Genomic DNA, 24,282 nt, shown 5'->3' with positions numbered 1-24,282 from the left:
ATGGGGGGAAAAATTGCCGTAGGAAACGAAAAAATCAAACTGAGAGAATTCAAAATGATGGCAAAGTTATAGGAGGATTGGTGACCAACTAAAAATCAGTTTAAACACAGTCGCAGCAGTAATCAGGAGATATAGAATGAGCCACAGTGCCACTAATCAGAGCCACTTTGGTCATCCTCCTATAGAACCCTATGGACTGCACTCCACCTACACAATCTACTTCTGAGCAGGTGAGCAAGAGACTTGACTGACACAGCAATTCAGTGGAAATCAGTGTTCCTGTAACAGTTCAGACAGTGTGGAGGATATTACATAACATCAACCTCTAAGAACGTCATACCAGAGAAAGAAAACACCCTTTGCTTGCGCTTCAGCACAAAACTGCAAGATGAAACTTTGCAGAAGAACATGAAAACGAAACCGCCAAAATCGTGAGTTTTTTAAAGAAGAAAAAACAGGACCTGACCTGACTATAAGCTTCTTATGACCTGACCAAGAATACCATCTGACTTGAGTCCAGTAAAGCACATTTAGAGTATTTTATAGAGAAAGCCTTGCAGTAGCAACACTAAAAAGTAAAAACAAAACAAAGAAGCCTGAAACCAATCTGTTGTGTACTATAAATTATGAAATGTAAAAGCAGTTAATGTGCTGAAAGGCTACATTGTATGCTGGTGGAGGTGGACCTTTAATTGCTTTATGCTATTCACTAGTTCAATTTATGATGTCGGGTATATATATATATATATATATATATATATATATATATATATAAATATATATATAAGAAGTTTGCCTATGAGAACAAATTTAGAGTTTTTGCACTACTTTAAGTTTTCCTTGCACTGTAAAGGAGAAGCTCTGCAATCTCGTTATACATTGTATAATGACAATAAAGAATATTCTATTCTATTCTATTCTAGAGGGTAATGAAATCATGACTACAACTTTTGTTATTATAAAACTAAAATTTTACATTTATTTAATTGTTTTTTAATCTTGCTCTGGCTTTAACTGCAACATAAAGGATAGATAATACTTCTGGAACATCCATATTTTTAATTGAAATTAGTTTTAATGGTGTGATTATTTGACCTAGGTGCAAAGTTATACTTTTACTAAAAGTTTTGTCTCTTGTCTTCACATTCTTAAATCAGTAATCAACAGGAATGCTTAAACTACAGTAGCGAGAAAGTCATCAAAAGTCATATAAAAATATATTTAAATGAACAGATTTTTATTTCCTCAGACCAGTGAAATCATTTAAATGCCATTCAAAGATTAATAAGGCCACTATCATCCAAGAAAAGACCAATAAACTGACTTAATCAACTAATCCAGTGGAGAATAGTTGCTTCTTATGCAGATTTATCTTTCATGTAATTTATTATGCTTTGTATTAAAAGTCCAGATTATTGTTGTGCCAAAAATTGATTGAGACCAAATATCCTTAAATTTCTACTGTTTTACCTGCTCCATGCCCTAGATAACCAATCCAGATGTTTTTACCAATTGAAATAGCTATAAAATACCAAGTCAATTCACATAAAAGGCATTTTCCTCCAAAAAGAGATTGTAGCACACGCATTGTGACTAAAATGACATCAGACTGACTAATTTGATTTCAGAGTATTATTTTTTAAGATAACTGCAAATTAGATCATTTTTTAAATTTTATGCATAAAACTCATCCAGATATTACGCTGATTACAATGTAGTTTCCAAATATAAACAAGGATATTAGACACATACAGTCTAAACATCAGAAAAAATACTATAAAACTGCCCCTATTCCTAATTATCATTCTTGAATGCACTACAAAATATAAATATTTCTTAGGTCACAATTATTCAAAGACACACCTTTGCTATCACCGTGGATATTTAGATATGGATATAGTTCTGTGTAATTGCACGTTTTTACGGTTTGACCAGATAAAATCAGGTGGAAATTTATAGAAACTGGACAATAATCAGTTTTTGGCAGACGAACATTTTTTGGCACAACTTCAGCTGTCCTGTGAATGCAGTGTAGTGAAAAGTATATCTATATATTCCTTTGTAATTCGGAGCATAAAGTTTAAATACTCAGACAAACAAGCAGCACCGAGGCGGACGTGTGTCACGTGTTTTGTTACTATGGTAACCTCTCAGCCTTACGCTCCCGCCCTCTTCCGCAGTGACGTCACGGTCCGTACCATCGGGGTTATCTGTGGACGTTCAGGCCACAAACGCTCAGACGATCCTCTCGCTAGCGGACGGTGAAGGTTACCTGCTTCAACAGTGCTTGAACGGCAACCTTTTAACTGTCTTCAAACGCCGCAAGCAGTCGCGTCGATCTCTCAAACTTCCACCGACAACGTCAAATATTCCAACTGTTAAGTACGTTAAAGCCTCAGCTAGCTGAGCTATCCTCACACACTTAGCTTGGAAGCTAACTGTTTGTTTTGCTAACAAGCCACTTGGACAGCTTTGACCTCCTCTCGTGAAGACCTGCCAAGAACAGTTGGTAAGAAAACAATTGTGCGCTTTGTTTTTTCACTTGCGTCTATGTGTAGCTGACGGAAACACACCGAAGGCTACGTTAATGGTGGTCATGTCCAGCGGTGTAGATTGCTAGTAGCACTGGTGCAGTTTTATCACCTTGCCGCCGCCGCCAGTGTGGCCTTGGCGCAGTTGGCTCTCCAGACTCTGCGCAATGTGTTCTAGCGCCAGGCACGGTTCAAAACGGCTGGGGACCTGCCACACAAAACAAGAGTTTTAAATAAATATTGTAAAATGTAACAATGCTACTTTTAAATATCACATGAGTCGTACTTTCATACACTCATATGTGACGCAATATTTTGAGCAGGTGAAGGAACAATTGTCAAGTTTTTATGATTTTCGGGAAATTCTTATTTTTTCCTACTTCCGTGGTGAGATTTTTCCTTACATAACAAAATAAATCCATGCCATACCAATTCATAAAATGGCCGGTTGGAATATGCAATAGTACACTACAGGCTACATCCGATATAACAACAGCACATCAGTTGGATGTTTGTTCTTTATTTCTTTTAATTCAGATTTTGCGTCATTGCTACAGAAGCTCAGCAATATAATTAAATATATTTTTCGTGCTGTAACTGCCAAAACGTTGTGTGATTTGATTTTATCTTTTGAAGAATAAATTCTGGTATGTGAATTAACATTACGAAGCATGTGCTGCGTCATAATTAAAATGGCAGTTGAAAACAACAGGATTAGTTCTGTATTTGATTTTCTATAAGTCACCGTGTAATGAGAAAGGCTGATCTAGAATCACAACTTCAATCATCAGAATCGCCATTGTTACAGGTAAGATTGCACATATGTGAGGAATTTGTTTTGGTGCATAACTGTGACAAATTAAATACTGAAGTACTGCCATCAAGAAACACAACTATAACAGACAATACATTTCAGAAAACCACATGCACAGTATATGAAGCGTATGTATGATTTTAAAATTGTTGATGTACAGTTTATACGATATCTACACATTGCTGACTTTGTTCCAGCAGTAATCTAAAACCAGAATTCATTTGTTCAGTTTACAATAACATAATGCAGAGAAAACCAGTGCATTTTTGTTAAATAAAAGACTGAAGTGGTTACTCAATAAATTACGCAAATAATCATTTAACTGTTAAATGTGTTCTTTGGTGTTTTTCAGAACCATGAGTTCCCAAGTAAGACAAAACTTCCATCAGGACTGCGAGGCTGCAATCAACAGGCAGATCAACCTGGAGCTGTACGCCTCCTACGTCTACTTGTCCATGGTGAGAGTCCAGTAGATAGAAAAACACGATAACCAAGTAGAAAGTCAGCTGAACAAGCAAAGATAAGTGGAAAACCCACTATGGAAGAGCTGATAGTGGGGGAAAAAAAGAAGTGGTGAATAAAAGGAGAACTGTGCGTATCAGTTACGCGTATATCGGTTATTATGGAGAAGTGATTGTAACGTCCTTTTAAACAGATTATACTGTGGTTAAATAACTATAGTATAGTGTGGCCACTGCCAACAACATGAATGTGAGAAGTTTGGATGAGTTGCCTGCTACTGTCAAAAATAAAGGCCACCGGTTTTAAGACAGTATCAACTTGAACGTATGAGTGAGTTTTTAGATGTTTGTTAGATGTCTTGGTTTTGAACTGAAAAGAGGTAAATGTTGTGTGGCCGGGTAGTAAAACAAAGGTTAAAGTTCCTTTTGAGATGACGTATAGAGAAAATGCAGAGTACAATGCCCCCCACGCCATTCTAAGTACCGCTTTCCCCTGACATGCTGGAGTGTATATAAAAAAAGAATTTCTATGAAATTCCGAACATTCTGTTTACCTTATTTTTCTGAATGTGTGTCTGGCTCATTTTTGTTGAATAACATCAGCTTCTAGCTATTTCTGATTTGTTTTAGACAGATTTCAAGACATTTTTCCTCCTCACAGGCATACTACTTTGACCGGGATGACCAGGCATTGGCCAACTTTGCCAAATTCTTCCGTGATCAGTCACACGAGGAACGTGAGCATGCTGAGAAGCTAATGAAACTACAGAACCAGAGGGGAGGAAGGATCTTCCTGCAAGACATCAGGGTATGAGCTTTGTGAAAATAAATGCAGTGTAATGTGTGTCTTGACTTCTTCCTGGGTGTGAGATTGTTTGTCCTGGGCTATCATGAGGCCCATATTGCAAGACACAAACCGATAGAGAGGGTGTGAGTGCGCTGTGCCGCTTATCTTTTGAGGACACGCAAACACAACCCGCCAAGCTTGAGTAAAACGTTAAGCTGCAAACCCGCGTCCTAGTAAGCCCACTGTCTGGATCGGGTCGTTGACCTCCTACCTCACATTAATAAATGTCCTATTGTTTTTCTAACCTGCTTTGAATTGCAGAAGCCAGACAGGGATGAGTGGGGCAGCGGTGTCGAGGCTCTCGAATGTGCCCTGCAGCTTGAGAAGAGCGTGAACCAGTCGCTGCTTGACCTGCACAAGCTCTGCTCCGATCACAACGACCCACACGTGAGTGTTAAAACGTTGCTCGACAGTTGCAAAGCACCAAGAAACATTTTAATTTTAGAGAACACCAGTCCCAAATCTTCACCATTGAAGTATCAATTATTGAAATACTATGTAGGTTTGAAGATTAGAGCACTAAAGACATTTATTAGTTGCACACCTGTGACAAGACATTTATTTTCCTACAAATTCTGCATATTTTTTATTTATTTTTGTATTCCTATGATGCTCTTGAGGGGTGTTAACAAACTCTGCAGCAATTGCATATTTGACTTGTCTTTCTCAGTATTCATTACAAGCTGCATTGAAATCCAGTGGATTTGGCACGGCTACAACCCACTAAACCGTTCCAAAACATCACTATCTCATAATACTATCACAGAAGAATCATCGCCAAAGCATCGGCCTTCAGTACTTCAACAGCTTATGCTCTTGTTCGTTGAAAAATATTTTAGCAGGACGATAGCAAAGGCTCTTAATAGACTCAACTCTCTTCTTCAGATGTGTGACTTCATCGAGACGCACTACCTTGACGAGCAGGTGAAGTCCATCAAAGAGCTGGCAGACTGGGTGACCAACCTGCGCCGCATGGGAGCTCCACAGAATGGCATGGCAGAGTACCTGTTTGACAAACATACTCTGGGCAAAGAAAGCAGCTAAATCCCCCCAGCTCACATTTACAAACGCTTCTATATATGTGTATTTGTATCTTGCTTCGAAATGTTTTCAAGCCATCTGCATGATCCTGGCCAGTCATTTATACGTCCCATATTATTCATGTCATTATTGCCATTTCCTTCATGTTACACCTCCATAAATCCCCTGTGAGTTTTGACAGTCAGAGCTCGCTCTGTCTTGCACCGCTCTGTCTGCTACGCTCATGTCATGAAGACATATTTGCTGCATTTTATGCCAGGAGTTGTTAATCCGTCCAAATAAACCGAACCCTCTGGATTCTGATTTGTGCTGTTTCTTTTTTTAGTGTTGTCCAGATGTTTAAAAACTGAGCATTTGAATGATCTAAATTAAGCTCCATAACTGAAACTGCCCAAAATTCCTCTCTGGTGAGCTGTTTCACTTCCATTACCAGAGAAAAGAGAACCAAGCAGCCAGACAGATTTAGGTAAAATTTTATGCTAACCACAGTAATAGAGTGCTTTTCATCCTCACGAAAAAACAATTTTGAAGACTCAGCTGTTCTAATCGTGTTAAATGGAGAAGAAAAACTGTGGCAGTTCAAGAAAACTCCAAACCAAGCAGAAAAATAAACACTGTTTATCTGAATGTCAAGAACATGATTACGGTTTTTCTCAGAGCCTGTGGCCTCCAGAAAGTATACACCAGAACTCCAAAACAAGCAGCTTGATGTTATTAGGGTCTCAAGAGTGTCCGTGTTTCACAGGCTCCTTGGATCATTAGTTCCTCTTAAAATTACAATGAATATGTTGAATTGTTTTCTAGAGATTTTAAACTAAATAGAGTAATAACAGGATTTCCAACTCTGACTCATTTTTTCCAGGAGGCCTTAACGTCGGCGTCACCAAGAGTTTCTGTTTTGTAATCGCAGACTTGTTTTTGTTCAGGGACACGGTACAGGAGTTAGTCCCTCTAGTGGTGATTTAGAACTAACAAGACTACAACTAGCAGCACAGAATCATAAGTACTTGACAAACTTTTATAATAAAGGAAAAAAATATAAGTTTTTATAAACGGTCCATACTGCATGCTAAAAGGTAATTACTGTGCAACTCTTAAATACACTGATAGTATGTTTCCTACTTGGAGTTCACTGAAAAGACAGTAAAATTCATAGATTTTTGTTGAAGTCAAAATCTAGCATCCTATTTGGAGCTACAGTAAGGCATCATACTACTGTGTTACAGACAAATGTAGGGTAATTACACCATTATAGGAGGTCAAAGCTGCATTCATCGGCATTACATTCTATGGAGACAACAATCACACACCACACATTCATTTATTCACACCAAAACAGGAAAGTAAAGAACAGAAGTGAAACAGAACTGGAAAAACCAGCTGTCTGAAAGGAGAAGTACTATAAGGAACCACCTGTTATCATCATCAGATATCAAAGGGGTTGTGGAATATATAAATGTGAATCAGCGTCTGACATAATTAATACCAGACTGAGATGTTTAGGCTTCTTCGAGCTCCACCAGCACACCGTCACAGTCTTTCGGATGAAGGAACATGACAGGTTTCCCATGAGCTCCTATCCGAGGCTCCGCTGACAGAGTTCTGATGTTCTTTGCCTTCAGGTCGACTATCGCAGCATTAATGTCGTCTACCTGCAACCAAGAGGAGGACTCTGTCAGTTATTGTCATTCAACCTCTTAATTTTTTACACTTTTGTTACTTAATTTAGTTTCCTAAGTTTCATTAGAAAATGAATTGACATTCTTGTTTTCTTGTCGGCCTATTTTGATTTCAAAGTGTTGCTGTTTTGTTTTTTATGGTAAAATTGTTCTGTTGTCTCTGAAACCTAAATATTTTTATAAAATACTAAATTGTGAGTTGTTGTTTTACCTCCAAAAAGGCAGGAAATCACAAAAAAAGGTAGACTGAAAGATACTTTTTTCCCTTGGTTCTAAGGAGGATAAAGTAGAACAGGTGATGTGTGGCATAAATGCTATTTTTCTGTCTTTGGAATCTATTAAATTTATAATTGTGACATTAGAGCATTTTCACGGCAGGCATTTTGACTCATCAAACACAGGTATAACTAATACTGACTGGATAATGGATAATTATCATTCAGGTGCGTGAACGCCGTCACGGTGTCAGGACACACCTGTGTTTTCCTGCTATGACAAGCCAGAATGTCTGCTATGAGAGAAACCTGTTATGCAACCTGGCTCACTCACACAAAGAAATGGAAAAGAGCCTTCATCACTATTATTAGTTACATGACTCACCTGCTTTGTCATGAAACAGTGTTCTGCATTGTCACTGTTACACAATAGTATCAAAAGGGAAACCTGGGACCTACACAGTCCTGACCAGGTCTCTCTGACATGCTGTGACTGCCGCCTCACCTCAATACAAATGTGATGCATCCCCCCAGACTTGTTCTTCTGTAAGAAGCCGGCGATGGGACTCTTCTCCCCCAGAGGATGGAGCAGCTCCAGCTTAGTGTTGCCGAGCTCCACAAATACCGTGTAGACACCGTGTTCAGGCAGGGGCACCTTGTCGCTCACTGTGGCCCCCAGGACATCCCGATACAGAGCTGTGGCCTTCTCCATGTCAGGCACAGCGATGGCAATGTGGTTCAGCCTCCCCAGCTTCCACAGGGATGCAGGAACGCCCTGATGGAGGGGCGCCGTCTTTGAGTGTGCCCTCAGCAGCGCGACACGAGAACATCTGGAAATACCTGCCACTGAATAAACAAAATATAGTGAGATGAGTGAGAGCAGGGGAGTCAAACTCATTTTAGTTCAGGGGCCACATTCAGCCCAATTTGATTTCAGTTAGCCCGGATCGGTAAAATCACAGCATAATAACCTATAAATAACGACAACTCCAATTTTTTCTCTTTGTATTAGTGCAAAAAAAGTGTATTCTGAAAGTGTTCACATTTAAGGAATTATCTTTTTACAAAACATCATGAACAACCTGAAATCTTTATCATTTACACATTACAACTTCCAGTTCACAGAGTGTCTACAAGGCACAAAACATTTAGTCACAGGTATCTGGAACTGAATGATACAGTATTTTACTTTTTGATCAAAATGACAAAAGTCAGACAAAAAAGACAAAAAAACAACAAAAAATTTAAATTTAAACTTTAAATGTGCTGTACAAATGATCGCAGTTTGATTCTAGAGAGTTTTTTATTTGGCTTTCTACAAACCCTCACAGATGTACAGTACATTCTGTACCAACTTGTTCCAAGTCTTCAGGTAAAGTTAAAGATATTTACAGAGAGAACCCAACGTGTATTTTCATGGATGCACCACTCCATTAAACTGAAACGTTTTAGATGCATAAATGCATAATTTGGAATCTCCACTAGGTTATATAATGAAGGTCTGTGAGTTTAAACAATGTTTAGCTTCACAAAGTTCAACAACTGATACGTATTTTTCTGATGCTTTTCAAAAAGTGTCACAGTGGCATTCACTGAACTTTCATTAATTAATATGACCTCTGCATCGCTTTATTTATATTACCGGGACTCACTTTTTAGACACAGACTACAACAAATACCATGTAAACAAACGCTGCAATAAGACAAACTCGTGGTGTAACGTGAACATAGTTATGTTAAGCTCAACAACGCATCGTGGTTATATAATAAATCATAGAATGACCATATTTATATAATTGACTGCAGAATAAACGACGGAAAAGCGAACATGTGTTATTTAGATAATTATCTTATCAAACCAACCTGCAACCTTCAGCACGGCGGACGCCATGTTTGTAGCTTGGAACCAAGCAGCAGCGGAAGAGTTCCTCGGTGAGCCTGTTTACCTGCGGCACAGACGGTCACACATGTGAGGGACACAATGGCTACTGGAGATGTGCGGAGTGTGTTGGAGGAGTGTGTAAAGAAAATAAATGCCAACACAGCGCAGCCGGAGAAGTTTTTGAGGTAAGTGTTTGTTGTTTATTCTTGTATCCGGGTAGAAAAAGCTCTTAAATATATTTTACAATCTCGTGTTTGGAGAGAAACGGTTCAACGAGCTAACAATCGGCTAAAGCTAACTGCACAAACTGATAGCGTTAACACGTGAAACTAAACCAGTAGCTGTTGCTACCTTCTTTGATGTTTTTACTGGACACAGTTTAATGTGTTGACAAAAGTATAACATTGTTAATTCATGTAGTTTTTTAAAAATCTAATCAATGAAAACCACAACAACCACAGGGAAGTGAACTATCCTACTGTTGCACTTGTACTTCCCTCTATTTTATTTCTTTAGTTTAAAAAAAAAAAAAAAAAAAAAGAATATCCTCAGTGTGACTATGACTGAAGGGGTACAGCCCAGCCAGGGGCATTAATTCAATTCAGTTTTTCTTTATATAGCACCAATTACAGTCAAATTGTCTCAAGACGCTTTACAGAACCCATATGCCTGACCCCCCAGAGCAAGCCCGAAGGCGAGAGTGGCAAGAAAAACACCCTTTTAACAGGGAAAAAAACAGAACGTATTTATGGTTAGAAGAGGGAAATAAACAGTCAGTACAGTACTGTCACATACTATCAATTTACCTGAAATTGAAAGAACTGTTAGTGTAACCAAACACTTTCCAATGAGAAATATAGTGTTATGATGTTGTTTTTGTTTTTTCATAACTATAGTTGGAGTTTATCCACTATCATTAATCTTTAGATGGTATTTTATATTTGAACTCTAAAATTACAGACCTACCAGTAAGTAAAATAGTTTGAGAAGTTGAAATAGGGCTTCTGGAAACCAAATTGTTTGTAAAGTGAATTCTGCATCATTCTATAATTTGATGGGGTAGCTCTGATTTGAAGACAGGTCACTATTCCAATTCATATTTTGCTGTTGATACATTTACCAGCTGAGTCATTAGTATGGTTTGATTTGTAATGTGCTGAATCCACAAAAAAAAAGTTAAAGATTGTATTTGTTCTTTATTTTCTATCACGTTGGTGTAGAATGAATGAAAAATATGTTACATCTAATAATTTAAATTGTATATATCCCAAGACATTGTTAGGCAGTTTTAAGGCAATAGGATTTTGACTCCTGTCTCAGTGCTGTGTTCATTCTGAATTGTTCATAAACATGTAATTATTGGGAAAGATAATTTTTATTTCAAGTTAAAATCCTTTGAATTTCCTCTAAAAGAAACTCATATGATATCACATTTAATGGGGAAAAACATTGCTCCATAGTAAGTAATCCCTTTATTCTGCTATCCAATCTATCAGTCTGCCAGCACCAGTGTCAAAGTGATTGTATCACAGATCAAAGTATTCCATAATACTATTGTGCTGGGTACTTCTACTAACCCCAGTATTGATGACTGCAAGCGAAAGACCTGTACCAGATTTCAATTTAGATACAAAAAACCCTGTGCTTTTAGTGTTACCTTAGACATGTCCCACTGATTGTGTGTTGTCATTTTTGCAGCCTTCAAGATGGAGTGGCAGCAGACTTTACTTCTCTCACTAAGATGCTGTATGACCTCCACAAAACTCAGGAGCCTGCAGATTACCAAGGAAGCCCGTTGGCTCAGCTGGTGGTGGAAGACTTTGATGAAGAGCAGATTTGGCAGGAACTGGAGCTGCAGAACAATGCTGTACTGAAACATTTTCAAAATGCAATTGATGAAGCTGTGTCAGATGAAACATTAACTGTGCTTGAAGATGAGGAGGAGGAAGACGAGGAGGAGAATGGTCAAGAAGAAGAAGAAGAAGAAGGAGCAACAGATGATGAAAATGATGCTGAGGAACAAGAAGAGGAACCACCCATCCCTGGACAGTCTAAGAAAAAGGCTGTGGAGGCTGAAGATGGAGCAGATGCTTACTCAGAAGAGGACTCTGATTTAGATTTTGATGTGGATGCTCTGGAGAAACGAGAGAAACAAAAGAAGGAGATCGGAAGAAAAGGCTCTAAAACAAAGGTGGTTCCCTCTGAGGTTGATGATACGTTCTTCAAACTGTCAGAGATGGAGTCATTTCTTGATGATATGGACAAGCGAGAAGGAAAAGAGGATGAGGATGAAGATGACGTAGACTATTTTCAGGACCTGCCTTCTGATGAGGATGAGGATGCTGACCTAGTTACAATACTTTCAACTAAAAAACAGCAGAAACACACTGTATGTACTTCAGCACAGCTTGTCCCTTGTTTGGTCCTGATGGTACAGAACGAAGTAAATATGCAGATTGTTGTTTGTGTTGACAGGTGAAGAGCTCCAGGAATCTCAAGTACAAGGACTTCTTTGATGCTGTGGACGGTGAGCCAGCTAAAACAGATGACCAGTCAGATGGAGAGGATGACAGCATGGATGGAAGCCAGGAAGAAGATGAAGAAGAAATGGATGACGAAGAAGATGAATATGATGGTGAAGAGGAGGGTGATGATGAGTAAGTGTGATCAAAATGATGGTGAAGTCTGTATAATTATGCGTGGGAGAAGCATGTTTGCTTGATTCTGGTGTGTTTGCGTTTGCCCTTTGCCAGCGATGAGGAAAGAAGCCAGTCCAAAGCATCTCAGAAGAAAGTGACCTTTAATCTCTCAGAGGACGAGGACAGCGAGGGAGAGGAAATGGAGGACATTTTTGGAGGGAAAGCTCCAAGCTCAGCGAAGTCCGAATCAAAGTCGTCATTTGAGAAGCGGCAAGAAAAGGTAATACAGTTTCACACGATACTAATTTAACTTACCAGTTTCTTGGTTTAACAATATCCGTTTTGTAATGCTTCATGCTTGCAGCAGATGTGTAAAACCTGCAACTAAATAAAATGCAAGTGGATGCTTCAGTCTAGAAACATTTAGTCAGTGAAAACAAGGAAGACTACTAGGATTTGGTCCTAGCATTGGATACAAAATTTTGGTTTTGCGATTTTTTTCAATTCTTTGGAGAGAGATTCCTGCTGGTATCTGCATAATATGCATATAACAAGTTTTAAACCAGTGATAGCCTATTCATCCTTCAACTAAGGCTGTACTTACATCATCAGCTCTCTTTTAAAAACGACCATCAGATTCATTTGAAAGAGGTCAATACTTATAGAATTAAAAAGCTGAACAGACTTGGTTGCGTTTGCTAATCAAATATGTAAACTCACACTCCCAGTGGTTTATTTTGCTACATGAACATGGTATTTATACAGTTTACCTCATGATTGTCTCAGCAGTAAATAAATTATAATACATTTCCAGCGTTCTTGTCTGGGTATTTTAGTCGTTTCGTGCCTGAAGGCCTTTCCAGACAAGGAACACATAACACAACATGTCATCTGTCTGCTAAAATGATGGCTTATTTTACTTTCCGTGAATGTCCCTGATGCTTCATCCACATATGATGGCAACATTGTGAGAGGAGCTGCAAGAGAGAGAGCATGAAGTTAAAAAAAGGAGAGAAGAGGGTTTTCTATTCTCTCTAACACAGTATTTCTGCTGAATTTTAATAGCCTACACTGGTGAAAATGTAGTTTTTTAACTTGTTAACAAGTCCATATGGTAACTTTTTTGAGTCATGAGTGGAAAAAGCAGTCGACACCATGGCAGAGCATGTTCACCTGGAAACTGCAGTGTACAGATGACGATTTTGAAAACACAGATTGAGACAGCCAAGGTTTCATAATAACAAACCCAATGAACCAATCCTGTCAATTTTCGAGGTGCTACTTTCCGTATCATTCTTCTACAGGGATCAGTTTCTGGGTGGAGCATGTATGGCTGAATTACTCCAATAATGTAGAGGAAACAATGATATGAAGTTGCATGTAAGACATGTTTAATACAGATAGGGATTATTTTTCGGAGGACATTTTTTTTTAAATATATGTCACAGATACACAAAAATAAGCCTTTAGGGGTTTAATCAATGACCAAAGAAGGACTTCAACATACTGACTTTGATGCTGAAGCCTTAAAGACCAGCATGAGCACACAGGATGCTCAGCTGTTCTTCTCTGAGTGAAGCCACTGATGCATTTTTGTATCAGTTTCACAGGTTAACATCACAAGAGAACAAATCTGTTGCTATTTTCATAGCATCCAAAACTGCACGCAAGTGTTTCATTATATGTTACTTTAAGTTGAGAATCTCATTTCATTCCTGTTTGCTCACATGCTATATTGATTTTTTTGCTGGACATTCTGTTATGCAGGCAACATGAATGCAAATTGAGAGGGATGCGCACTACTTTGATGAAGTGCCAGGGTCTGTAAGCCTCTTTATCTGGGTTGTACAACAAAGGGGAAAATAGTTTTTATAGACTGATCTGACATGAAGAATGTCCCCTGCATTTTAAAATTCATTTTTTACTCAATGTTCCTTAGTTTATTACACTGGTACCCATAAGAGATTATGATTGAGGAAACAGAAAAGGAGTAAAGATGCACATTTCTCACTCTTTCATTGTTTAACCCTCTGCAGCTGCCTTTATGTGAATGTAATGACATTCTATTCCGAACTGAACTGTGTTGAAAGTGATCTAGAAAGGTTACTTGGTTCAGCTTAGCAACAGAAAATAAATGATGACATGTTAAAATCTCATCAACTTTACATAGAGGGATCCATGCGGTTTGATTCAGATCCACAGATCTGGATTTCTGAAGCAGCACACTACCACCAATATAACCCCTAGACATTGTTTTAGCACAGAGCTGAGTTTACTTCACAAATAACGACCATTTTATTTAATTGCTATTCATAATTGCAGATGGCAAAGCAGATCGAGGAGCTGGAGAAGGCGGCTTTAGGAGAGAAGCCCTGGCAGTTGTCCGGAGAGGCCACAGCACAGACCCGTCCAGAGAACAGCATGCTGGAGGAAGATGTGGAGTTTGAGCAGGCATCCAGGAGGGGTGAGGAACTCTGTCTGTGTGCTGCACTCTCATGTGGACAAATGACTGTATGATGTTTTGGGTGCACAGTTATTCACACCAGTTTTATTTTTTGGTATTTAATTAAAAATACTATTAAAATTTTGTATTTAGCTCCTGCTATCACTGAGGAAACCACGCTACAGCTTGAAGACATCATCAAACAGAGAATTAAAGACCAGGTTAGTCACAATTACTTAGATTTTATATTGTCTGTTTTTGTTGTTGTTGCTTAATTTCTAACTCACACTTGAACTCTTTTATTTGTGTTACTGAAAGGCATTTGATGATGTGGTCCGCAAAGAGAAACCTAAAGAGGAGGTGTTTGAGTACAAGAAGAGGTTAACTTTGGACCATGAGAAGAGCAAGCAGAACCTTGCAGAAATCTACGAGCAAGAATACCTGAAGCAGACGCAGGTTTTATTTTGTTCTCACTCCTACTCTAATGCATGTGAACCTGTGCTGCATCCATTTATTTTGTCTTTTCGTTTTCTTATTTCAGCAAAAGACAGAGGAAGAGGAGAACCCGGGCCATGTAGAAATTCAAAAGCTCATGGACACACTCTTCCTGAAGTTGGATGCTCTCTCTAACTTCCACTTCACACCTAAACCGGTGAGTTTTGCCTGACAGTAGTTACCAAACTTGGCCAAATGTACAAAAAATACTGAGATTAACTGTCCATTAGAAGATGTTAGTGTGTCAGCAGGTACCAGAAATATCAGGTTTATTTAGTTACAAACTGTTCTATCAATTTAATCTGTGATTCTTAATGCACAAACAACTTTTTAGACATGATAAAGAAGCATAGATAGACAGACAGACAGACAGACAGACAGACAGACAGACAGACAGACAGACAGACAGACAGACAGACAGACAGACAGACAGATAGATAGTTACTTTATTAATCTTGAACATATATCATGCTAATAACTTTAAAAGCATGTTGTACAAAAATAGAGCAAAATAATGGTAAATATTACATGCTGATAATATGAATGTTTCCTTGTACTGTAAATAATAGCAAGCCAGTGCTGTTCCTTATAATCACATTCATGTTGTCCTCTCTACAGCCTGTTCCTGAAGTCAAAGTGGTGTCTAACTTACCGTCCATTACCATGGAGGAGGTGGCTCCAGTCGGCACTAGCGATGCTACCCTGCTGGCACCAGAAGAAATCAAGGTTTGTCATCAGTCTGTGAACAACTATCTATTTTGATTTTTGTATATTTAGCTACACAGCATGTCTAATAATACTTTCTCCTACCCAAAGGCGAAGAACAAAGCAGGAGATGTGCTGGGTACTACTGAGAAGACGTCAACAGACAAGAAGCGTGAGAGACGCCACAAAAAGAAGGTGAAGCATCTAAAGATCAAGGAGAAAGAAAGGAGGCAGAAACTTAAAGAGGCCAGTCAGAGTGGGGAGAAGAAAAAGCTATCAAAGGCTGAAGTCACCGAAAACCTGAAGAAACTGACAAAAGGAGGCAAAGCCACGATACTCAAGGTGAGTGTTTTAGCCAGCTTCTTTTCCTCAGATCAGTTTGCACTTGTCATGTCTCTCAGTAGGACGTCAGTTTTGTTCTGCTCAAAGATCTCGGTTGTAGACATGTTCGAGGATTTAAACAGGTGAGAAAAAGCAACTCTGATATGAACACTGACTGCAGATTAAATATTAAATAGGTCAAATCGTACTCCTGGAAGACTCAATCCAGAACTCTTATATGTATGTATTAAACTTAATGCCATCTCACCATTTTAGTAGAAATATTATACTTATGTCAGAGCATCTGACAACTCGTGATCACAATTTGAACCATTAAACATATGAACACTCCAAAATAGAATGCATTGTTACAGCTCGAACTGCTCAAAAGTATATATTGATTAGTATAAAGATCAAAAAACAGTGAAATGTTAAAGCATGAATAACCACATATTATATCTGTATGATGTGTCACTAACAGCAGCCATTTACCTTTAATACTAGTGATACTTTTGTCCTGTAATTTAAACAAGATTGTGGATACAATGCCAATGCTGTTATTTGTAGTGGAGCATAATTTCATTGTGGTATTGATACTTTATTTTGTATAAGAATTTATGTTACATTACTTACTTACTTTTTTTTTTACTTTGCATTTGCCATATGTCACAGACATGCACCTGGACTTTAAATAATTTTTTTATTGATCCAACTGTTAGAGTTTGACTACAGAATCAACAAAATGCCTAAATTTATCAAACAACATGCGTGAGTTCAAGCAGCCAGTTGAACCGAAGCTGCGTCTTGGATCAGCTGATGTTTGCTGCATTTTGCCTTCACAAACTGGGTCATCTATTTTAAGCTGTCAAACAGATTTCTCAGCCTCTGCTTTTGAGACCAGGACATGCCACACATTTAATGCCAAAACAAACATTACAGTAACTCTTATGTAATACTGTGTATGTTCCAATTTCAAGTTTATTGACATAGAAGGTACTGTTGTACATTTAAATGCAGTGAAATGCATCTGCTCTAAATCTCTCTCAGTCTTTTAAAACTATACATAAATGTAAAAACTCAATTTCTAACCCTGTGTTTTTTGGTTTCAGGATGAGGGAAAGGACAAGGCTCTGCGCTCCTCTCAAGCCTTCTTCTCTCAGCTGCAGGACCAGGTGAAAAGTCAGATCAAAAGTACAAAGGACCCGTCTTCAAAGAAGAAGAAAAGCAAAGAGCTTTCTGTCAGTAAACTAAAGTTATAACTGTGATGTTTTGTTGTGGATGATCAACTTTTTTATTGTACAGATTCCTTTTTATGAGAAAACTACAATATATTAATATGAAAGTTCTTGTTAAAAAAAAAAAGAAGTGTCATTAAAACTTATAGCATGAGTGGAATCTTTTATCCTCTTCACAAAAAATGATACACATATATTGGTACTGGTGAAATGAAGAGTGAGTCAACCCTATTTTACCTCAGCAACTCTGCTGGAACCGCGAGGGTGAAGATGATGGAAGGTTGAACCCATCAATCTCCATCTCAAAAACACAAACATGTGACATATTAAAGGAAAACCCACAATATGTTTTTATTAAGCTTTCGGACACCTCTTCAGCAAAGTCCCCCCACAGTGTTCCGGAGCCACTGTATCCCATCACTGTCGGGGTCAAAAGTTAAGGATTTTCCATCAATTTGTCACTTTAATGTATGTGGTCTTTATTACATCTCAGCGTTTATAATATAAAATGTTGGTGCTTATGTAGCAGTGCCATCTTCCGATGGAGAACAAAACAAACTATCCTAGAATCTGAAGATGAAACACAAGTGTGTGAATTAGGCTGCTCGATTGAAGCCCTTTTCTAAAGGAAATTATGCAAAACACAGAACATCAAGGGTGACAAAATGCTCGCTGTCACACCCCAAAAGTCAAACAAAAAAAAAATGTTACATTTGTGATTTGTGACAACATTTAATGTCATCTCTGTCTCATCCATTGTAAAATGGTAACCGTAAATGGTACACTGTAAATTATTTAATCTCTAGAATTTTCACTGGCTCGTAAAATGTTTTCAAGGCTGGATAATGAGATCATGGAAACAGATTTTGCAATGTGCAATAGACAGTACAGAATCTTTATCTAGGATATCATACAGTAAAAGTACGCACTACATTACTAGTTACTAATTAAATACTAGTTATAAATAGTTTGCTTAAAAATACCTCCACCTGTGATTGACACCCCGGTGACTCAGAGACCCCGCCCCCTGGAGGTAATTTCCCAACGACGTCACGGAAGATCATTACGGAAGTGAACCAGGCGACGAAACAGACAGAAACCCAAATAAGTTGGCGTGTAGGCTCGACTCACACATACAGGTGAGTCTCTCGCGTTCTTCGCCGTCTGTTGCTTTCAAATAACTCAATTATCCGGATTATTCGAGTGTGTTGTATCAGTTTGTTAATGTTTTGCCAGCGTTAAGCCAGAGCTAGGTAGCTAGCGCAAACAGTGACAGGAGACTGCTAACAAAGGCTAGCTATCAGTCAGGTTTGGCAACACAGACGCGGGTTTGTTGTTCTAAACGTGTTTAAGTATAATACTGTGGCGAATTAAATAGATGAAAAGCAAAGAGTTTAAAATATAAGTCGGCAATGTTCAGAGCGCCGTGTCTGCCTCTTGTTAGCTATCCGTCACGACAGGCTAAAGCTACTTGTTCTGAGCTGTTAGTCGTTGCTACGTAGTTTTCGTTAGCAAGCTAACTTAATGTTTTATAGTCGCCTTGTTTACACATGTGTTGTTTTTGTTTGGGGGTAAATCTGCGGAGTCATTCTGCTGGGATGGGTTGGCCAAGCTCACATGATTGAATGAGTCATTGGTTCCGAGGTGGGGGTGAGGGTTGGATGGACTCTATAGGTTGAGTTCGGGTGTATGATTAGGTCTGGATTCTGCTCATTTCAACTCCCCTATCCACAGACAGCCCAAAATGATGCTTGGAGGAGGGTTCAAACCAGAGAGGCTAAGGGTCAACCTCCGGCTTGTCATCAACCGACTCAAGCTGCTTGAGAAAAAGAAAAGTGAGTACTGGCTGAATGAAACACAGTGTTCTACTCTCACACATTGAAAACAGTCTTGTTTGCAAAGCAGTTTAGTTTTTCTGTTCTTCCCATTAATGATGCTTTACTTTTCCTCCACTCCTGTTCCCGAATTTTAAAATGAAGCTGAGCTTGCTCAAAAGGCAAGGAAGGAGATTGCTGATTATCTGTCATCAGGAAAAGATGAGCGGGCACGAATTCGTGTGGAGCACATTATCAGAGAGGACTATCTGGTAGAAGCCATGGAAATCCTGGAGCTTTACTGCGACCTCCTGCTGGCTCGCTTTGGCCTTATTCAGTCTATGAAGTGAGTATAGAAGTACTGAACATACTGTTGCATGGCAATAATGTGTGTAATTCATTCTTTATGTTAACACTGTCTCTGTTTCACCTATTAGAGAGCTGGATCCCGGCCTACAGGAGGCAGTGTCCACCCTCATCTGGGCAGCGCCTCGTCTCCAATCAGAGGTTTCTGAACTAAAAATTGTAAGTCTGCCTAACATAATGCTAGTCGCATTGCCAACATTATTGAACTAGTTCTGTCCATTTATTCTAGTCTTGACAGTCTTGTCTCTAAAATCTCCTTTCAGGTATCTGAACAGCTTTGTGCAAAATATAGCAAGGAGTACGGCAAGCTGTGCAGGACAAACCAGATTGGCACAGTCAACGATAGGGTAAGAAATCTTTTCCAGTGACTGCCTGCACGTCTGTTTAAGAATGCGTGAACCTTTCGCCGGCTAACCTGTTGCAGCATCTGATCAGATATCTGATATGTTTACAGCTGATGCACAAATTGAGTGTGGAGGCACCTCCCAAGATCTTGGTAGAGCGCTACCTGATAGAGATCGCTAAGAACTATAATGTACCGTATGAACCTGACGCCATGGTCCGGGTAAGAGTTAAAGAATCTCATTGCTCAGTATGAAGGATGCAGTTGTGCTTTCTGTGCGTTTACCCACTCATCATTCACACTTGTCTCCGGGCAGCCTGAGGTATGTCAAGGAGAAGAGGCAGATCTGATTGATGTGGACACTGACAGGAAGTCTGGAGGCGGCGGAGGAGGAGGTGGTGGAGGTTTCACTGCTCCTGCTGCTGCTATGCCTATGCCCATGGCCATGCCCATGCCCATGCCTATGCCCATGCCTATGCCAACAGCCTTCAACTATCCACCTCCCAAAGGAGCTGTAAGTCGTCATATTGACATCTATAGACGTATGATATTGTTGTCATCTTTACTAAATCCGCAGGACAGTTTACAATGCTCAGTAGTTTAGTGACATAGAACATGTTTATATTACAATAATGTCTCTTTAAACAAGTTATTAGATTTTTGTCCATTAAAGTGATGCAAAAAATTCTCACTTAATCTCACTTAATATTTATATCTGCTGTTAAGATTTGCCTTAGCATTGCACTGTACAGAGGTGAATGGGATTTAGTTTTTAGTTCTGAAACTATCTAAAAATAAAGAAACTCGGCAACAACATGTTTCTGTCATGAACAATCTCTGTGGCAATCAGAACAGTCAGATATCACTGTGAGCACTCCTTAGCTTTTGCTTGCCCACAGAGAAGTCTGTGGATTAACCTCAGTAATTTCTGTTTTTTAACTACTTAAAGTCTTTCTTGTTTGTTGCTGAAGATGGTTATTGTGATGGTATGACTGTGTGGCAATGCTATTAAGAGAAAAATGCAGTGATTATTGCACTTAAACATGGTGTATGGTCTGAAAATACCTGTATTTTGTCATTCTGACTTTTGTATGAATAAAAGATGAAAATTTGGGATTTGCAGTAAGCCACCTGCTTCACACTGTTTGTTTTCCTCCAGGAACCGTTTAATGCTCCCGTTGGAACCTACAACAACTTCCCGCACCCCATGGGAGGAGGGCAGCCCCCTCAGCTGCCCACTTCTCCCCCCACGTATGAGTCCGTAAGTGACTGAACCCCACCCATCAATGCCCCCTTCCTGTTCCCACAGATGGACAGACGGACAGGGCAGGGAACCACTCAGGGAAGAGCAGTTCATTCGGCTTGCTTCCAGTTTTGCCTGTCCTCCACACTTTTACACTATTTCTAAGAGTAGGCCCAAAATCTGCTTCATCCGCATGGATGTAGGGAGCATGAAGTGCAGTATTTTAACCTACTAACCCTCTGAGCAGGGCCGAAATGAAGACACGAAAGGGTGACATCCATTGCTAAGACAGTTGAGGCTAGTTAATTCCTAACATCAGTTTTTTGTCACACACTAAAGGTGATGGTTTCTCAAAAATTCCCTGCCATTTCTTTTTTTCTTTTTTCACAGTTGGGTTTTACTTCTGCATCCTTGAATGCAATTGTTAATTTTTTCTCAGTACTAACAAATATAATTAGTTTTCAGTATTAGGATGACATGATGACTAACACATGTACTGTGTTTCAGATTGATGACCTAACTGACAAACCCTCTGTTCCTTCCCAGGCCGTAGGTGAGTTCTTACCACCAGTCACCAAGTTTTAAAGGATACGACAGATGATATTTTATATTTTGTTTTTTTTATCACCAACCAATTCAAATACAAGACTGAAACCAACAATCTGTTTATTAGTCTGGCAAAGGTTTTCTTTACCGCATTGTCTCCGGCAAGCCCAAGTATTCCACCCAAGGTCTTTATTATCATGTCACTAATATGTAATTTTATTAAAACGTGTAGACACTGTGGTTTTCAGCAGATGTTACTTGATAAAAGCAAATGGCGTATTTGTTGGATACTCTATTTTAACTGTATTATGAAGCTGACTTGTTGCTTTGGTGAGTATTGAGTGCAGCAGGACAGTGTATGAGGTATTAATTCGGTACTTCTGATTGTCATGATCAAACCACCTTACCTAAAGCAATTCTGTGACTCTCAGGTGTGACACCACTGGAGGAATTAGATATTTGAGGCAGTGCTTAGGAACTAGTCAATGTTGGTTTTAGGGTCTCTATAGTATATTTTGATAGGAAGAGAAGCAAAGGCTGTTACTAGATGTGTTCTTCAAATAATGTTAAAAACTTGTCGTTCATATGAGCTCAACACGGTTATTCGTTTAGCTGTTGTATAGACTGCCATATATGTTGTTGCATAAATTGTTAATTATATTTTACTCTCTAGGTCCGGGCCCTGCGTCTCATGTATTTGACAGCAATGCTCTCCCAGAACTCCCCTCTGTCCCCGACACACTCCCTACATCGTCCTTCGGCGGAAACGCCACCACCTCGGATGACATCGACTTTGATGATTTAACACGGCGGTTTGAGGAGCTGAAGAAGAAGACCTAATTGCTATACATCTAGTCTATACACACACAGACCTGTGTCATCACCTACGCAGCTCAGAACAGGAAATGGGAAACGTCGGAGGCTCTGAATCAGATTTGGGTAGATCTCCCCCTTACACGGTGAAGTAATTTGACATAGATATCGAACATACACATATCCTTACCTCATATATATACATACGACCAGCTTACTGATGGTTTGGATGCTCACTAGCGTCAGTTCTGTTGACCAGTGAGTGCCACATGTTTTCGTTCTTTCTTTATGGGATATTCTCTAAAGTCTTACATACAATCATGTAGGTCTCGACCTCTGTTCACTCCGTCTTATTTAAGGTTGCACCGACTTCAAACTTTTCCCATTTGTCTGTGTGATAAAGTATAATCAAATTCAGATTGTAATCGTTGCTTTTCCCGGGGTTTTGGGTCTGACTAATATTTACAGTACATGCCTTGATTCTACTTTGCACACGCTATTGTCGCTGTGATCTTTACCACTGTGTCACTCAGTCCTGTCTCAGACCAGTTAAACAAGCCTGACAGGTCGCCCCACTGCGGTGAGGAATGGGCATTCACGCTCAGTGAAGTCACCACATCATTTCAGAGGCGAGGTTTTACCACCCAGCAATGTTTTTAATGAAGGATTTGGGACGTGTAGAAGCCATACTCCCATTGTGCAGTTATACAGTTTTTTCACTGTGGAATGGACACTTTTAAACACTCATCACTTGCGGATGTTCAAGGAGGATTTATATCAGAATGAGAGTGTATTTGTGAGTCCTCCAGGAAAAGCTCATGGTGACACAAACCTGTTCATCTGTTGCAGGGGTGGTGGGACACAGATGTAAAGTGACAAAAAAGTGTATGGATATCTGTAATATAATACATTTACAGTAATATAGATAGACTTATTTACACGAATGATTTAACTGTACAGCAATAGGAGTTTGGTAGCAGGGAGTTGTTCAATATTTGACAAATCTGTTTTATACACACTATCTCCAAATAAAGTTTTTTTTTCTCCCTTTTAAATGTCCATTTTACCAAACACCTGCACTTTTTTATGACTGAAGTACTTAAATTAGAAAACAAAATCCTCTGAGACAAAAGCAGTCACAAGACAACCTGATTTGAATATATGTAAATTTTGACCCCAGATAATAGTAGTTTTGTGTTGTCTCCTGTGATTGTATGCATGGGTCTTATACTGTATGTACATCACTGCATTTGCCTTAGCTATCATCTCTCATCAGAGGCCTTGCCAGTCTGTGCTAGGAGTAAGCATTTGTTGTCCATCAAGACTGGAGACGTGATGAGTCTCAGTTGATCAGATTACACTTTATACCTAAATGCTTTACCCATGACAGATTATCTAAGAACAAAAGTTAAAATTAGATATTGGATGGAAAAAATGTCTGCACTGGTAATTGAGGTAGAGGTTTCTGTGGGAAAAGGAGTGAGAGGGTTTTGTTGTTCTGTAACCTAACCACACCCAGCTCTACTTGCATGGCAAATGGACAGTGGCCTTGAATAGAATCTCTGGCGATCTCTGGAGTTATGTTGAAAAGCTTTCTAGCTGGGTGGAAGAAACAGTTTATAGGTTTTACATGTGTTGGAGGAAGTAGAGAGGTAATTAACACTACTGAACTGTGATTTGCTCTCTGTCTTTTCTATGTTGGACTGTTCTTTCGTGCTAAACTGAAGACACAATATGGTGTCTTGTTGCAAAAAATAAGTTTTCTTTCCCAATGTATACTGAAATAACAATTTAATAAAACAATATTTGGAAGTGGAACAGCTTTAAGGTCTACACATTTTCCATTAGT

General features: G+C 39.1%; 4 protein-coding genes across 4 annotated transcripts; 3 read left to right on the top strand and 1 right to left on the bottom strand.

Annotated features, from left to right (window-relative positions):
• The first annotated feature begins 2,220 nt into the window (after nucleotides 1-2,220).
• LOC111580055 (ferritin, heavy subunit) lies at nucleotides 2,221-5,997 on the top strand. The gene is made up of 5 exons (XM_023287619.3): nucleotides 2,221-2,509; nucleotides 3,698-3,803; nucleotides 4,468-4,614; nucleotides 4,915-5,040; nucleotides 5,539-5,997. Exons 2-5 carry the CDS (start codon nucleotides 3,702-3,704, stop codon nucleotides 5,695-5,697), a joined length of 534 nt encoding a protein of 177 aa, XP_023143387.1. The 5' UTR covers nucleotides 2,221-2,509; nucleotides 3,698-3,701; the 3' UTR covers nucleotides 5,698-5,997.
• A 999-nt stretch (nucleotides 5,998-6,996) lies between these two features.
• Nucleotides 6,997-9,580, bottom strand: mcee (methylmalonyl CoA epimerase). The gene is made up of 3 exons (XM_023287620.3): nucleotides 9,452-9,580; nucleotides 8,094-8,434; nucleotides 6,997-7,346 (listed from the first exon to the last, which is right to left on the bottom strand). The coding sequence occupies exons 1-3, from the start codon at nucleotides 9,477-9,479 to the stop codon at nucleotides 7,194-7,196; spliced, it is 522 nt and encodes a 173-aa protein (XP_023143388.1). The 5' UTR covers nucleotides 9,480-9,580; the 3' UTR covers nucleotides 6,997-7,193.
• On the top strand, nucleotides 9,497-17,462 carry mphosph10 (M-phase phosphoprotein 10 (U3 small nucleolar ribonucleoprotein)). Its single transcript, XM_023287618.3, has 11 exons — nucleotides 9,497-9,655; nucleotides 11,169-11,859; nucleotides 11,946-12,127; nucleotides 12,224-12,389; nucleotides 14,432-14,573; nucleotides 14,706-14,773; nucleotides 14,871-15,008; nucleotides 15,094-15,204; nucleotides 15,666-15,773; nucleotides 15,864-16,094; nucleotides 17,183-17,462. The coding sequence occupies exons 1-11, from the start codon at nucleotides 9,570-9,572 to the stop codon at nucleotides 17,330-17,332; spliced, it is 2,073 nt and encodes a 690-aa protein (XP_023143386.1). The 5' UTR covers nucleotides 9,497-9,569; the 3' UTR covers nucleotides 17,333-17,462.
• Nucleotides 17,463-18,313: 851 nt separating this feature from the next.
• On the top strand, nucleotides 18,314-24,255 carry ist1 (IST1 factor associated with ESCRT-III). The gene is made up of 10 exons (XM_023287624.3): nucleotides 18,314-18,447; nucleotides 19,043-19,143; nucleotides 19,288-19,468; nucleotides 19,560-19,647; nucleotides 19,752-19,835; nucleotides 19,943-20,053; nucleotides 20,148-20,345; nucleotides 20,991-21,092; nucleotides 21,582-21,627; nucleotides 22,294-24,255. The coding sequence occupies exons 2-10, from the start codon at nucleotides 19,053-19,055 to the stop codon at nucleotides 22,458-22,460; spliced, it is 1,068 nt and encodes a 355-aa protein (XP_023143392.1). The 5' UTR covers nucleotides 18,314-18,447; nucleotides 19,043-19,052; the 3' UTR covers nucleotides 22,461-24,255.
• The last annotated feature ends 27 nt before the right edge of the window (nucleotides 24,256-24,282 follow it).

This window comes from Amphiprion ocellaris, chromosome 1, assembly GCF_022539595.1.
Source record: "Amphiprion ocellaris isolate individual 3 ecotype Okinawa chromosome 1, ASM2253959v1, whole genome shotgun sequence".
Lineage (NCBI taxonomy): Eukaryota > Metazoa > Chordata > Actinopteri > Pomacentridae > Amphiprion > Amphiprion ocellaris.
This window is presented reverse-complemented; position numbering and strand designations above follow the sequence as displayed.

What these genes read in the sequence shown, in the direction of transcription:
- LOC111580055 (XM_023287619.3), top strand. Translation starts at nt 3,702, where the DNA reads ATGAGTTCCCAAGTAAGACAAAACTTCCATCAGGACTGCGAGGCTGCA. An exon ending in CCTACGTCTACTTGTCCATG is followed by an intron (nt 3,804 to 4,467) that starts GTGAGAGTCCAG and finishes TCCTCCTCACAG; the next exon opens with GCATACTACTTTGACCGGGA. An exon ending in TCTTCCTGCAAGACATCAGG is followed by an intron (nt 4,615 to 4,914) that starts GTATGAGCTTTG and finishes TTTGAATTGCAG; the next exon opens with AAGCCAGACAGGGATGAGTG.
- mcee (XM_023287620.3), bottom strand. Translation starts at nt 9,479, where the DNA reads ATGGCGTCCGCCGTGCTGAAGGTTGCAG. An exon ending in CGCCGTGCTGAAGGTTGCAG is followed by an intron (nt 8,435 to 9,451) that starts GTTGGTTTGATA and finishes TTGTTTATTCAG; the next exon opens with TGGCAGGTATTTCCAGATGT. An exon ending in TGCATCACATTTGTATTGAG is followed by an intron (nt 7,347 to 8,093) that starts GTGAGGCGGCAG and finishes TCTTGGTTGCAG; the next exon opens with GTAGACGACATTAATGCTGC.
- mphosph10 (XM_023287618.3), top strand. Translation starts at nt 9,570, where the DNA reads ATGGCTACTGGAGATGTGCGGAGTGTGTTGGAGGAGTGTGTAAAGAAA. An exon ending in AAAAACAGCAGAAACACACT is followed by an intron (nt 11,860 to 11,945) that starts GTATGTACTTCA and finishes TTGTGTTGACAG; the next exon opens with GTGAAGAGCTCCAGGAATCT. An exon ending in GAAGAGGAGGGTGATGATGA is followed by an intron (nt 12,128 to 12,223) that starts GTAAGTGTGATC and finishes GCCCTTTGCCAG; the next exon opens with CGATGAGGAAAGAAGCCAGT.
- ist1 (XM_023287624.3), top strand. Translation starts at nt 19,053, where the DNA reads ATGATGCTTGGAGGAGGGTTCAAACCAGAGAGGCTAAGGGTCAACCTC. An exon ending in ATCCACCTCCCAAAGGAGCT is followed by an intron (nt 20,346 to 20,990) that starts GTAAGTCGTCAT and finishes GTTTTCCTCCAG; the next exon opens with GAACCGTTTAATGCTCCCGT. An exon ending in TGTTCCTTCCCAGGCCGTAG is followed by an intron (nt 21,628 to 22,293) that starts GTGAGTTCTTAC and finishes TTTACTCTCTAG; the next exon opens with GTCCGGGCCCTGCGTCTCAT.